This window comes from Sander vitreus, chromosome 22 (genome assembly GCF_031162955.1).
Source record: "Sander vitreus isolate 19-12246 chromosome 22, sanVit1, whole genome shotgun sequence".
In the NCBI taxonomy this organism is placed as follows: domain Eukaryota; kingdom Metazoa; phylum Chordata; class Actinopteri; order Perciformes; family Percidae; genus Sander; species Sander vitreus.
This window is the reverse complement of record NC_135876.1, coordinates 15900918-15914299: the sequence shown is the minus strand read 5'-3', so window position 1 is coordinate 15914299 and position 13382 is coordinate 15900918. Positions and strand designations below refer to the sequence as shown.

General features: G+C 33.7%; 1 protein-coding gene across 1 annotated transcript; it reads left to right on the top strand.

Moving 5' to 3' along the window:
- Window positions 1-64: 64 nt before the first annotated feature.
- bdh1 (3-hydroxybutyrate dehydrogenase, type 1) lies at window positions 65-13378 on the top strand. Its single transcript, XM_078280836.1, has 5 exons — window positions 65-374; window positions 8446-8556; window positions 9202-9343; window positions 9461-9613; window positions 10803-13378. The coding sequence occupies exons 1-5, from the start codon at window positions 162-164 to the stop codon at window positions 11267-11269; spliced, it is 1086 nt and encodes a 361-aa protein (XP_078136962.1). The 5' UTR covers window positions 65-161; the 3' UTR covers window positions 11270-13378.
- The last annotated feature ends 4 nt before the right edge of the window (window positions 13379-13382 follow it).

Genomic DNA, 13382 nt, shown 5'->3' with positions numbered 1-13382 from the left:
GTTAACGGTTACTTTCTAATGACTAATATTTTACCGAAATTTCTGTTAACTGAAAGCAGCCCCGGGGATTTACGGTGCTCTCATTCAGGGGGCGTGCCGTGACCCCGCGGCGGGTGATGTAGATCGCTTCGCCTGGAAAGTAAACACACCATTCTGTCAAGATGGCCCCGCTCTCCGTGTTCCGAGTGTCGCTTCTTGTGTCATTTTCAGTGTTTCTGACGGTTGTGTTGGGTTTTGGACTACCTGCTCTACTGAACGTAGCGATGAGGATGTTGGGATTACCGGAGACGAGTGTAACCGAGTGCATAGTTGTGCTGTATTTACTTTTTGTCTTGTACGTGGCGACGCCTCGAATTCCTAGAGGATTGGTGGAGGTAACGTTAATGTTACAGTATGGGCTGTTATTTCCAACACGAAAATTAATTAATGTCCAAATATGATCCATAGGGATGCAAATGTCACAGCATCAGTTTAATATATCACGTAGTTGACACTGATGAAAAATTACGGAATGCCTTCTGTAACAACGCTGTATACCAAAATAAATGTCAAATACAGTTCCATATTATATGCCATAACAAATGTCGAATACAGTTTCATAATATAGGCTGTCATGAAAATTTCATAAATAATAGTATGCCATGAAAAATGCCATAGAAAGTCATAGTATAGAATGTCATAAAAATGTCATAAAAGTCATAGTCATTAAAATGGAATAGACGATCCTTTTAATTTCTTTGATATTCCATTGTGGAATATTTTCATTTTATTACCAGTCATAGTATCTGTTATAAAAACGGCATAGTATAGTATGTCGAAAAAAAGTCATAGTATTGTATGTCGAAAAAAGTTGAAAAGAATTCATAGAATTGTATGTCAAAAAAAGTCACAAAAGAGTCAGCATAGTAGGTTGAAAAAAGTAACAAAAAGTCATAGAATTGTATGTCCGAAAAAGTCACAATATAGCATGTTGAAAAAAGTCGAAGTATAGTATGTGGAAAAAAGTAATAGCATACTATATCGAAAAAAGTCAATAGTATAGTATGTTGAAAAAAGTCACAAAAAAAGTAATAGTATAGTATGTAGGGAAATAAAGTCATAGAATTGTATGTCCGAAAAAGTCATGGTATAGTATGTCGTAAAAAGTTGAAAAAAGTCAGCATAGTATGTCGAAAAAAGTTACAAAAGTTACAAATAAAGTCATAGTGTAGTATGTCGAAAAAAGTCACAAAACGTCATAGTATAGTATGTCGGAAAAAGTCATAGTATAGTATGTCGGAAAAAGTAATTGTACAGTATGTCAGAAAAAGTCATAGTATAGCATGTTGGAAAAAGTTACAAATAAAGTCATAGTGTAGTATGCCAAAAAAAGTAATTGTACAGTATGTCAGAAAAAGTCATAGTATAGCATGTCAGAAAAAGTTACAAATAAAGTCATAGTATAGTATGTCGGAAAAAGTCATAGTATAGTATGTCGGAAAAAGTAATTGTACAGTATGTCGGAAAAAGTCATAGTATAGCATGTCGGAAAAAGTTACAAATAAAGTCATAGTGTAGTATGCCAAAAAAAAGTCATAGAATGTGGAAAAAAGTCAAAGTATAGTATGTGGAAAAAAGTCAAAGTACAGTATGTGGAAAAAAGTCAAAGTATAGTATGTCGAAAAAAGTCATAGTATAGTATGTCGAAAAAAGTCATAGTACAGTATGTCGAAAAAAGTCATAGCATAGTATGTTAAAAAAAAGTCATAGTATTGTATGTCGTAAAAAGTTGAAAAAAAGTCAGCATAGTATGTCGAAAAAAGTCATAGTATAGTATGTCGAAAAAAGTCATAGTATAGTATGTCGAAAAAAGTTACAAATAAAGTCAGTGTAGTATGCCAAAAAAAGTCAAAGTTTAGTATGTCGAAAAAAGTCATAGTATAGTATGTCGAAAAATGTTTACAAATAAAGTCATAGTGTAGTATGCCAAAAAAAATCATAGTATAGTATGTCGAAAAAAGTCATAGTATAGTATGTCGAAAAAAGTCATAGTATAGTATGTCGAAAAAAGTCACAAAAAAGTCATAGTACAGTATGTCGAAAAAAGTCACAAAAAGTCATATTACAGGATTTGTCATAGTATAGTATGTTAAAAAAAAGTCATAGTATTGTATGTCGTAAAAAGTTGAAAAAAAGTCAGCATAGTATGTCGAAAAAAGTCATAGTATAGTATGTCGAAAAAAGTCACAAAACGTCATAGACGATGTCAAAAAAAGTCAAAAAAGTCATAGTATAGTATGTCGGAAAAAGTCATAGTATAGCATGTCCAAAAAAATGACACAAAACGTCATAGTATAGTATGTCAAAAAAAGTCAAAACAGTCATAGTATAGTATGTCGGAAAAAGTCATAGTCTAGTATGTCGGAAAAATAATGTATGTCAAAAAAGTCATAGTATAGTATGTAGCCAAAACAGTCATAGTATAGTATGTCGGAAAAAGTCATAGTCTAGTATGTCGGAAAAAGTCATAGTATAGTATGTCGAAAAATGTTACAAATAAAGTCATAGTGTAGTATGCCAAAAAAAATCATAGTATAATATGTCGAAAAAAGTCATAGTATAGTATGTCGAAAAAAGTCACAAAAACTCATGTTACAGGATTTGTCATAGCATAGTATGTTAAAAAAGCCATAGTATTGTATGTCGTAAAAAGTTGAAAAAAAGTCAGCATAGTATGTCGAAAAAAGTCATAGTATAGTATGTCGAAAAAAGTCATAGTATATTATGTCGAAAAAAGTTACAAATAAAGTCAGTATAGTATGCCAAAAAAAGTCATAGTATAGTATGTTAAAAAAAGTCATAGTATTGTATGTCGTAAAAAGTTGAAAAAAAGTCAGCATAGTATGTTGAAAAAAGTCATAGTATAGTATGTCGAAAAAAGTCACAAAACGTCATATTATAGGATTTGTCATAGAAAAGTATGTAAAAAAAGTCAGCATAGTATGTTGAAAAAAGTCATAGTATAGTATGTCAAAATAAGGCGACAAAAAGTCACAATATAGCATGTTGAAAAAAGTCGAAGTATAGTACGTGGAAAAAAGTAATAGTATACTATATCGAAAAAAGTCAATAGTATAGTATGTTGAAAAAAGTCACCAAAAAAGTAATAGTCGTATGTCGGGAAAAGTCACAGAAAAGTCAAAGTTTAACCATGTTGAAAAAAAGTCATAGAATAGTATGTCGAAAAAAGTAATAGTATAGCATGTCGAAAAAAGTCATAGAATATCGAAAAAAAAGTCAAAATAAAGTCATAGAATTGTATGTCGAAAAAAAGTCATGGTATAGTATGTCAAAAAAGTCACAGTATAATAGTCGAAAAAAGTCGAAATAAAGTCATAGAATTGTATGTCCGAAAAAGTCATGGTATAGTATGTCAAAAAAAGTCATAGTATTGTATGTCGTAAAAAGTTGAAAAAAGTCAGCATAGTATGTCGAAAAAAGTTACAAAAGTTACAAATAAAGTCATAGTGTAGTATGCCAAAAAAAGTCATAGTATAGTATGTCGAAAAAAGTCACAAAACATCATAGTATAGTATGTCGGAAAAAGTCATAGTATAGTATGTCGGAAAAAGTAATTGTACAGTATGTCAGAAAATGTCATAGTATAGCATGTCAGAAAAAGTTACAAATAAAGTCATAGTGTAGTATGCCAAAAAAAGTAATTGTACAGTATATCAGAAAAAGTCATAGCATGTCAGAAAAAGTTACAAATAAAGTCATAGTGTAGTATGCCAAAAAAAGTCATAGTATAGTATGTGTAAAAAAAGTCAAAGTATAGTATGTCGAAAAAAGTCACAAAACGTCATAGTATAGTATGTCAAAAAAAGTCATAGTATAGTATGTCGGAAAAAGTCATAGTATAGTATGTCGGAAAAAGTAATTGTACAGTATGTCCGAAAAAGTCATAGTATAGCATGTCGGAAAAAGTTACAAATAAAGTCATAGTGTAGTATGCCAAAAAAACGTCATAGTATGTGGAAAAAAGTCAAAGTATAGTATGTGGAAAAAAGTCAAAGTACAATATGTGGAAAAAAGTCAAAGTATAGTATGTCGAAAAAAGTCATAGTATAGTATGTCGAAAAAAAGTCATAGCATAGTATGTTAAAAAAAGTCATAGTATTGTATGTCGTAAAAAGTTGAAAAAAAGTCAGCATAGTATGTCGAAAAAAGTCATAGTATAGTATGTTGAAAAAAGTCATAGTATATTACGTCGAAAAAAGTTACAAATTAAGTCAGTGTATTATGCCAAAAAAAGTCATAGTATAGTATGTGGAAAAAAGTCAAAGTTTAGTATGTCGAAAAAAGTCATAGTATAGTATGTCGAAAAAAGTCATAGTATAGTATGTGGAACAAAGTCAAAGTATAGTATGTCGAAAAAAGTCATAGTATAGTATGTCGAAAAAAGTCATAGTATAGTATGTCGAAAAAAGTCACAAAAAGTCATATTACAGGATTTGTCATAGTATAGTATGTTAAAAAAAGTCATAGTATTGTATGTCGTAAAAAGTTGAAAAAAAGTCAGCATAGTATGTCGAAAAAAGTCATAGTATAGTATGTCGAAAAAAGTCACAAAATGTCATAGACGATGTCAAAAAAAGTCAAAAAAGTCATAGTCTAGTATGTCGGAAAAAGTAATTATGTCGGAAAAAGTCATAGTATAGCATGTCGGAAAAAGTTACAAATAAAGTCATAGTGTAGTATGCCAAAAAAAGTCATAGTATAGTATGTGGAACAAAGTCAAAGTATAGTATGTCGAAAAAAGTCATAGTATAGTATGTCGGAAAAAGTAATTGTACAGTATGTCAGAAAAAGTCATAGTATAGCATGTCGGAAAAAGTTACAAATAAAGTCATAGTGTAGTATGTGGAAAAAAGTCAAAGTACAGTATGTCAAAAAAAGTCAAAGTATAGTATGTCGAAAAAAGTCATAGTATAGTATGTCGAAAAAAGTCACAAAACGTCATAGTATAGTATGTCGGAAAAAGTCATAGTATAGTATGTCGGAAAAAGTAATTGTACAGTATGTCGGAAAAAGTCATAGTATAGCATGTCGGAAAAAGTTACAAATAAAGTCATAGTGTAGTATGCCAAAAAAAAGTCATAGAATGTGGAAAAAAGTCAAAGTATAGTATGTGGAAAAAAGTCAAAGTACAGTATGTGGAAAAAAGTCAAAGTATAGTATGTCGAAAAAAGTCATAGTATAGTATTTCGAAAAAAAGTCATAGTACAGTATGTCGAAAAAAGTCACAAAACGTCCTAGTATAGTATGTCAAAAAAAGTCATAGTATAGTATGTCGGAAAAAGTCATAGTATAGTATGTCGGAAAAAGTAATTGTACAGTATGTCAGAAAAAGTCATAGTATAGCATGTCGGAAAAAGTTACAAATAAAGTCATAGTGTAGTTTGCCAAAAAAAGTCATAGTATAGTATTTGGAAAAAAGTCAAAGTACAGTATGTCAAAAAAAGTCAAAGTATAGTATGTCGAAAAAAGTCACAAAACGTCATAGTATAGTATGTCGGAAAAAGTCATAGTATAGTATGTCGGAAAAAGTAATTGTACAGTATGTCAGAAAAAGTCATAGTATAGCATGTCGGAAAAAGTTACAAATAAAGTCATAGTGTAGTATGCCAAAAAAAAGTCATAGAATGTGGAAAAAAGTCAAAGTATAGTATGTGGAAAAAAGTCAAAATACAGTATGTGGAAAAAAGTCAAAGTATAGTATGTCGAAAAAAGTCATAGTATAGTATGTCGAAAAAAGTCACAAAACGTCATAGACGATGTCAAAAAAAGTCATAGTATAGTATGTCGGAAAAAGTCATAGTATAGTATGTCCAAAAAAATGACACAAAACGTCATAGTATAGTATGTCAAAAAAAGTCAAAACAGTCAAAGTATAGTATGTCGAAAAATGTCATAGTATAGTATGTCGAAAAATGTTACAAATAAAGTCATAGTGTAGTATGCCAAAAAAAATCATAGTATAGTACATCGAAAAAAGTCATAGTATAGTATGTCGAAAAAAGTCACAAAAACTCATGTTACAGGATTTGTCATAGCATAGTATGTTAAAAAAGTCATAGTATTGTATGTCGTAAAAAGTTGAAAAAAAGTCGGCATAGTATGTCGAAAAAAGTCATAGTATAGTATGTCGAAAAAAGTCACAAAACGTCATATTATAGGATTTGTCATAGAATAGTATGTTAAAAAAGTCATAGTATTGTATGTCGAAAAAAGTCACAAAAAAGTCATAGTATGGTATGTCGAAATAAGGCGAAAAAAAGTCATAGTATAGTATGTCAAAAAAAGTCACAAAAAGTCATAGTATAGTATGTGGAAAAAAGTCATAGTATAGCATGTCGGAAAAAGTTACAACAAAAGTCAGCATAGTATGTGGAAAAAATTCATAGTATAGTATGTCAAAATAAGGCGAAAAAAAGTCATAGTATAGTATGTCAAAAAAAGTCAAAAAAGTCATAGTATAGCATGTCGGAAAAAGTTACAAATAAAGTCATAGTGTAGTATGTCGAAAAAAGTCATAGTACAGTATGTCGAAAAAAATCATAGTATAGTATGTCGAAAAAAGTCACAAAAAAGTCATAGTACAGTATGTCGAAAAAAAGTTGTTTTATAGGATTTGAACCATCAACCTTCTGTCTTCTTACCTTTCTCTTATCACTCTAAGCAATCAGACCAAACAGAAGTTTTTGTGATTTGGGCATATTTGTCTCTTTCACTTAGTGTATCAGACCTCAAAACTTACATAGACATATAGGATTCAAACACACAACCTTCTGTTTCCAATCATACACTTAGCACTCTAAGCTACGTGACCTGACAGAAGCTTTCATGATTTTGGCTTATTCGCCTCTTTCACTTAGCATATTGGACCTAAAAAAAGTATTTGTGTAGTAAGTAAAAAAAAATCATAGTGATAAAATAGTCACTAGTATGTCGAAAAAAGTGATTAAAAAGTCATAGTATAGTAAGTCGAACAAAGTTGAAAATGAAGTCATAGCATTGTATGTTGAAAGAAGTCATATTATAGTATGTTGAAAATGTAAAATTATAGTATGTCGAAAAAAGTGATAAAAAAAAGTCATAGTATAGTATGTTGAAAAAAGTGGTACAAAAGTCACAGTATAGTAAGTCGATCAAAGTCGAAAATAAAGTCATAATATAGTATGTTGAAAAAAGTCACAAAAAGTAATATAGAATGTCGGAAAAAATCAAAAAGTCATAGTATAGTATGTGGAAAGAAGTCATTGCATAGTATGTCGAAAAAAGGTCACAACTCATAAGATTTGAATACAGAACCAGCGTGGTCTTCCAACTACCATTCCACCACACTAAGCTATCTGATCCTTCACACGTCACCATTATTTCATTGTATATTTGATTTCTTCCCTTCCAGTGTTAGACCTTAATATTCACTGCTCCTTTAAAAGAAGTGAACTCTCAAATCTTCATTACCTTACCTTGCTGAACTATTTATAAAACTGACGTACAATGGTTAAATGTTGTATTTATCGTTCACATTACTGAAGACAGAAGTTTAAAATCTCACAAGACATGAAGGGGGTTTGATCCTTCTACCTCAAATTACAAAGTTTCATTTGAGTCAGCAGCTTACCTCAGTGAGCTATTCCTGAGTTCTCACTTTAATTGTTTGTTCTAACATTTGTTGTTCCAACCGGCAAACAGACACAGATGCAGTGGAAAAAGTCAGTATAGAAAGTCATAAAAAAGTCGTAGCATAGAATGTCACAAAAAAGTCACAAAATAGCATGTTGAAAAAAGTCATAGTATAGTATGTTGAAAAAAGTCACAAAAAAGTCATAGTACAAGCATGTTGAAAAAAAGTCATAGTATAGTATGTCAAAAAGAGACATAGTATAGTATGTCGAAAAAAGTCACAAAATAGTCACAGTATAGCATGTTGAAAAAAGTCATAAAAAGTTATAGTATAGTATGTCATAAAAAGTCATAGTATAGTATGTCAAAAAAGTCGTAATATAGTGTGTCGAAAAAAGTTATAGTAGAGTATGTCATAAAAAGACATGGTATAGTACGACGAAAAAGTAATAGTTGTCTTGTCGACTAAAGTCATAAAAAGTCATAGTATAGTATTTCGAAAAAGTCATATTATAGCATGTCAAAAAAGTCATCGTATAGTATGTCATTAAAAAATGTTATAATATAGGAGATCAGCTAGACATTGCTGTAAATAATGAATTGGTGCTGTTTTGTTCATAAATAACAAAACTGACTTTTATGTTATTACATTATACACATTATGTATTAATGCATGCTAGCTTTTATATTTTCCTTTTTGTAAATCACTATGGCTTTATGTGTGTCTTGGGTGAAAATGACAAAAGCCTTACTATATTTTGCCCCTCGCTGCAGGTGAAGGGGAAAGCTGTGTTTGTTACAGGTTGTGACAGTGGATTTGGTCATGCCCTTGCCAAACATCTCCACAAGCTTGGCTTCACAGTCTTTGCTGGATGTCTTTTCAAGGTGTGAGCAATACATACAGTAACTACTCATCTACTGAAACTGTTCAAAAGAGTACCCATGCAACTCTACGGCCTTTATTTACGCTGTATAAGTGCAAGACAAAAGAGGATTCTCTGAGTTTGAATAATGCATTAAGTAACTACAATTTTTGGTAACACTTTACTTGAAGGTATCTACATACGAGTGACATGACACTGTCATGAACACATGACACTGTCATGACACATGAACCCTAACTGTAACTCTAACCCTAACCCTAACTTGTCATGCCAAAAACCGAATGACACTTAATGAAAGAAGCGTTATGTCATAAACGTTCATGACTTGTTTATAATGTTTATGACATGTTCATGACAGTGTCATGTCACTCTTATGTCGATACCTTCAAGTAAAGTGTAACCCAATGTCATAGTATAGTATGTTAAAAAAAGTCATAGTATTGTATGTCGTAAAAAGTTGAAAAAAAGTCAGCATAGTATGTCGAAAAAAGTCATAGTATAGTATGTCGAAAAAAGTCATAGTATTTTTAGTAGTACAATAGTACAATTTTTTGGAATGCATTTTCCAAAGCTTTTGGATTCAATTGATGCATTTTGTCTTCATGTCATGAGTTGGTGTAACTGAGGAGACATGTCATCCTTGCAGGATAAAGGTGGAGAGGGTGCAAAGGAACTAGAAGAATTTCATTCAGATCGCATGAAGGTAGTCCAGCTGGATGTCTGCAGTGAGGAGCAGGTGGACCAGGCTGCAGAATATATCAAAGACAACCTGAAGGACTCAGAAAGTGGTACTGTAAATAATTCACAAGTATTTACTAAATTCGATTAAAAAGATTAGTGTGTCTATTCATTCACAGACTGCTTTTTTTTCCCTCTATGACAATCTGTCACGGGTCATGATCCAGGTCTGTGGGCTGTGGTGAACAATGCTGGTGTGTCCACGTTTGGAGAAGTAGAGTTCACCTCCATGGAAACCTACAAGCAGGTGTCAGAGGTGAACCTGTGGGGCACCATCAGGGTCACCAAAGCTGTTCTGCCGTTAATCCGCAGGGCCAAAGGTCAGGGACCGGAAGATAACACTGTGATAACACCTACATCATCACTTTGTAACACATAAACATAGCGTTCAATCGTGTCCAAAAAGGAACGTTTCTTAGTTAATGTATAGAATTTAATCTTTGAAAGAAAACGGTGCAGCCAACCAAGTAATTTGTGTCCAGTGATTTCTGTGATGAATGCTAACAATGCAAACAAGCTTGAAATTGAAAGACAAATTGAAAGCCCTTCTCCATAATGTGAAAATAAATCTTTAATATTAATAACAACATAGTTAAAAGTGCTGAAATGAAAAACACAATAGACAGTAATACAAATCTAGAATGAAAAATATAACAGTATAAAATGGTAAATAAAATAAATACAACAATACAATCCCATTATGGATTAATTATATCCATCTTAAAGCTAGTTGAAGCTTGGTTGACATTTAAAAGGAAATAGAAAAGCAGTGGTGTGGACTGTGAATGGTACTTGATTCCACCGCTTAGGTGCAATAACAAGTTGATAGATAATGTTTTAAAACAAATAGAAAACTTCAATTATTTGCAAATATATATATGCAAATGTCAAAGAAGTTGTCTTTGACAAGGTGTGTCAGCTGCCAACAGAACAGCAGTGTGGCGCACTGCTTTTAATAAGTTGACAATGAGTGACTCATCAAGAAACAGTGATGTAGTGATGTAGAGCACAGCTCCAGGCCATGTTCTTGTTAAGAATGTCTTAATGTCTAAAGACAGTTAAACTTTCAACCTGGAAGCTCAACAGGCTTTGAGTTTGTGGCTGCACCAAAGGACATTCATTTCCTATTACATCTTTATTACTGGTGGTGCTGCATTCAATTGTCATTGCTATACTATACTGTTAATTATAATAATAATTAATATACTACTCATCTAATTCAGCATTTGTTTTAAAGAGAACTGTTCTCAGATAGAGTATAAAAGCCTGACGACATCTCTGGATAACACTTTACTTGAAGGTATCTACATAAGAGTGACATGACACTGTCATGAACACATGACACAGTCATGACACATGAACCCTAATCCTAACTAACCCTAACTTGTCATGACAAAAACCGAATGACGTCTTACTAAAAGAAGCGTTATCGTCATTATTGTCATGTCACTCTTATGTAGATACCTTCAAGTAAAGTGTAACCCATCTCTGTTACCTTTATCTCTGCAGGCCGTGTTGTGAACCTGGCCAGCATGTATGCGAGGATGGGAAATGCCCTGCGGTCACCTTACTGTGTATCGAAATATGGTGTGGAAGCGTTTTCTGATTGCCTTCGCTATGAGATGAAGACCTGGGGAGTTAAGGTGTCCATAATCGAGCCGGGGAACTTCATCGTGGCCACCGGCATCCTGACCCGAGACATTGTGGCCAGCACGGCCAATAAGCTGTGGAATGAGGCGCCCCCGCATGTGAAGGAGGATTATGGGAAAGCCCACTTTGAGCAATACATGGCTCTGATGCGCTCTTACTGCAACAGCGGACAGAAGGTTGTGTCCCCTGTTCTGGATGACATCACTGATGCCATCATATCCAAGCGTCCGTACACACGATACAACCCCATGGAGCCACACTGGTGGATCAGACTTCAGCTGATGACCCATCTGCCTGCCGCCATATCCGACTTCTTCTACTTCTAAAAAGAGGGGCTGTTCCCGTACAAGCTCCCTCCGTTTCATATAGCAGCATATTATTCAACTATGTAGCGCTACACAAATCTACAGACTTACTCTGAAGAGGGCTCTCTGCTACGTATATCTTTCCTCAGCACTTTAAATCATTCACTGATCAAGCCTTAAAACATGTTTTTTTTTTTTTTAAACTCTTAAGTTAATTATTGCACTTTGCTTATTGCATGTCTTACAAGAACCATAACGTTATCCATACAGATGTATTGCCTGATAAGTTGTAACAACTGTGTTGGATATCAGTGAGGCTATGACATACTCGTAGATATAAATACTGCATGGTTATTGCTTGTTGTGGTATTATCTGTTTGTCCCCTTTAGGGCTGGGTATTCATTCATTTTCGATACCGGTACCGATACCAATACTGTGACTTTGATACCAGTTCCTTAACAATATTTCTTTCCAATACCAATTTGACGAAACAAAAATAAATCACATTTCACATTACGGCACAAATCTTTTTATTTTTCAACTCTTATGTGAGCCTCGCCTCTGTGCAAGACGTAGCGTAGTGTTTTTCCTGCCTGCCTCTACGACGTGTAACGTTAAGACAGCCAATCACAAACATTATTTGATCTTGGTAGAAGCATGCTCACAGCTCACTGACGCTGAGGACATTTACTCCTAAGGTATTGAAATTGGGTTTTGAATGACGAGGCATTTTTCGATACTCGATACTTAAGAGGCAATTCGGTCGGTGCCTCAACAGTATTACATTCGGTACCCAGCCCTAGTCCCCTTATAGCTTTTCCCCCCTGATACTTGTAATGTTTTGCCTCATGGGAATCTTCTGGGGCCACACTGGCATGAGGACCAAAGCTGGTCGAGCTCAAGAAAAGGCTCCTGCTGTTCTGTTGTGATCGACGCCGGAACAAACCGAGGTCAGCTACTATAAGGACGTGGTGAGATTTGGCTCGACTCACCCCAAAGTTACGTAACAACCACACAAGCCCACTTTGTTTCACATGCACCATGAGTTCCTGCGTGCTACTTCGACAGCGAGGTTGATTTATGTAATTAATGGGCGTGTTTGAACAAAAAGCCCCCCCACCCTTCTTAATGGATTTTAAACAGAGAACGATGTAAATGAAAAGAGCATTGTAGTTTGAAAACATTACAATCACAGTATCATTTTTCAAGAGTGATTTGAAATAAAGTTGACCAAAATGGGATATTGTTTTGTTGAAGGCCTCTTTTGTGATTGGCCTGTGTGGTGCCAGCAAGTGTAATGATACAAGCGGCCACCAAGTGGCGTACATGCATTATACAAAACTACCATTGCTGTCCTCATGCATGAATCATCTGCTGTCTATCAGATAATGATAATGTCCCAATATAAGGTGCATTATAAATCACATTATAGCTAAGCTAAAGCACAGAGAAGAAGAAAAATCGACCTAGTTGTCAAATAGTTTGGACTTGTAGACAAACACTAGGCCTAGTCTATAAAACATTTTGTCAAATGCTGTGTTTTGTAATCCAGTAAAAGTAGTACCAACATTTAACAATTCATTCAATCAAACATTGTGACGGTTAAAAACAAGACATTATCACATCATTTTTATGCTGTTTATTACGTCTTTTGAACACTCTAATAAACTCTTCTAAATTATTACACCTGAAGACGATCTCCCCTCCATAAAAACAGTATTAAGAGCATGACATTAAATTTCACAGCACTGCCTTTTATCATTCCACAGCATGGATCTGTTTTCTTCACTCTCTCTCTCTCTCGTACAGAAAAAAGCTTTGTGAGACAAAGAACACCGAGAAGCAGCACAAAAGCACCAAAGTTGAAACACGGGTCATTTGTTCTGAATATTATCAAGAAATCAATCTGGAGATTCAAGGTTATCTCAGGCTTGCTTCAGCAGTCGAGAAACAAAGAGTTGTCCGGCTGCACTGTAGTTATGGATCATGAAAAATAGTTTGATAAAAGATCTCTTGATAATATCTGTCACAACTGACTCCAGTGTCTTTTTAAGCAGATTTAAAACAATTTCTGTACAGCTACAAGGCTCTGCTCATGCGGCCTCCATTGGTGTAAAATGAAAAGAAAAGATC

Excerpts from the sequence above, each read along its gene's own strand:
- bdh1 (XM_078280836.1), top strand. The coding sequence starts at position 162 with ATGGCCCCGCTCTCCGTGTTCCGAGTGTCGCTTCTTGTGTCATTTTCA. Across the intron at positions 9,344-9,460 it reads CCTGAAGGACTCAGAAAGTG|GTCTGTGGGCTGTGGTGAAC; the intron begins GTACTGTAAATA and ends GTCATGATCCAG. Across the intron at positions 9,614-10,802 it reads GTTAATCCGCAGGGCCAAAG|GCCGTGTTGTGAACCTGGCC; the intron begins GTCAGGGACCGG and ends TTATCTCTGCAG.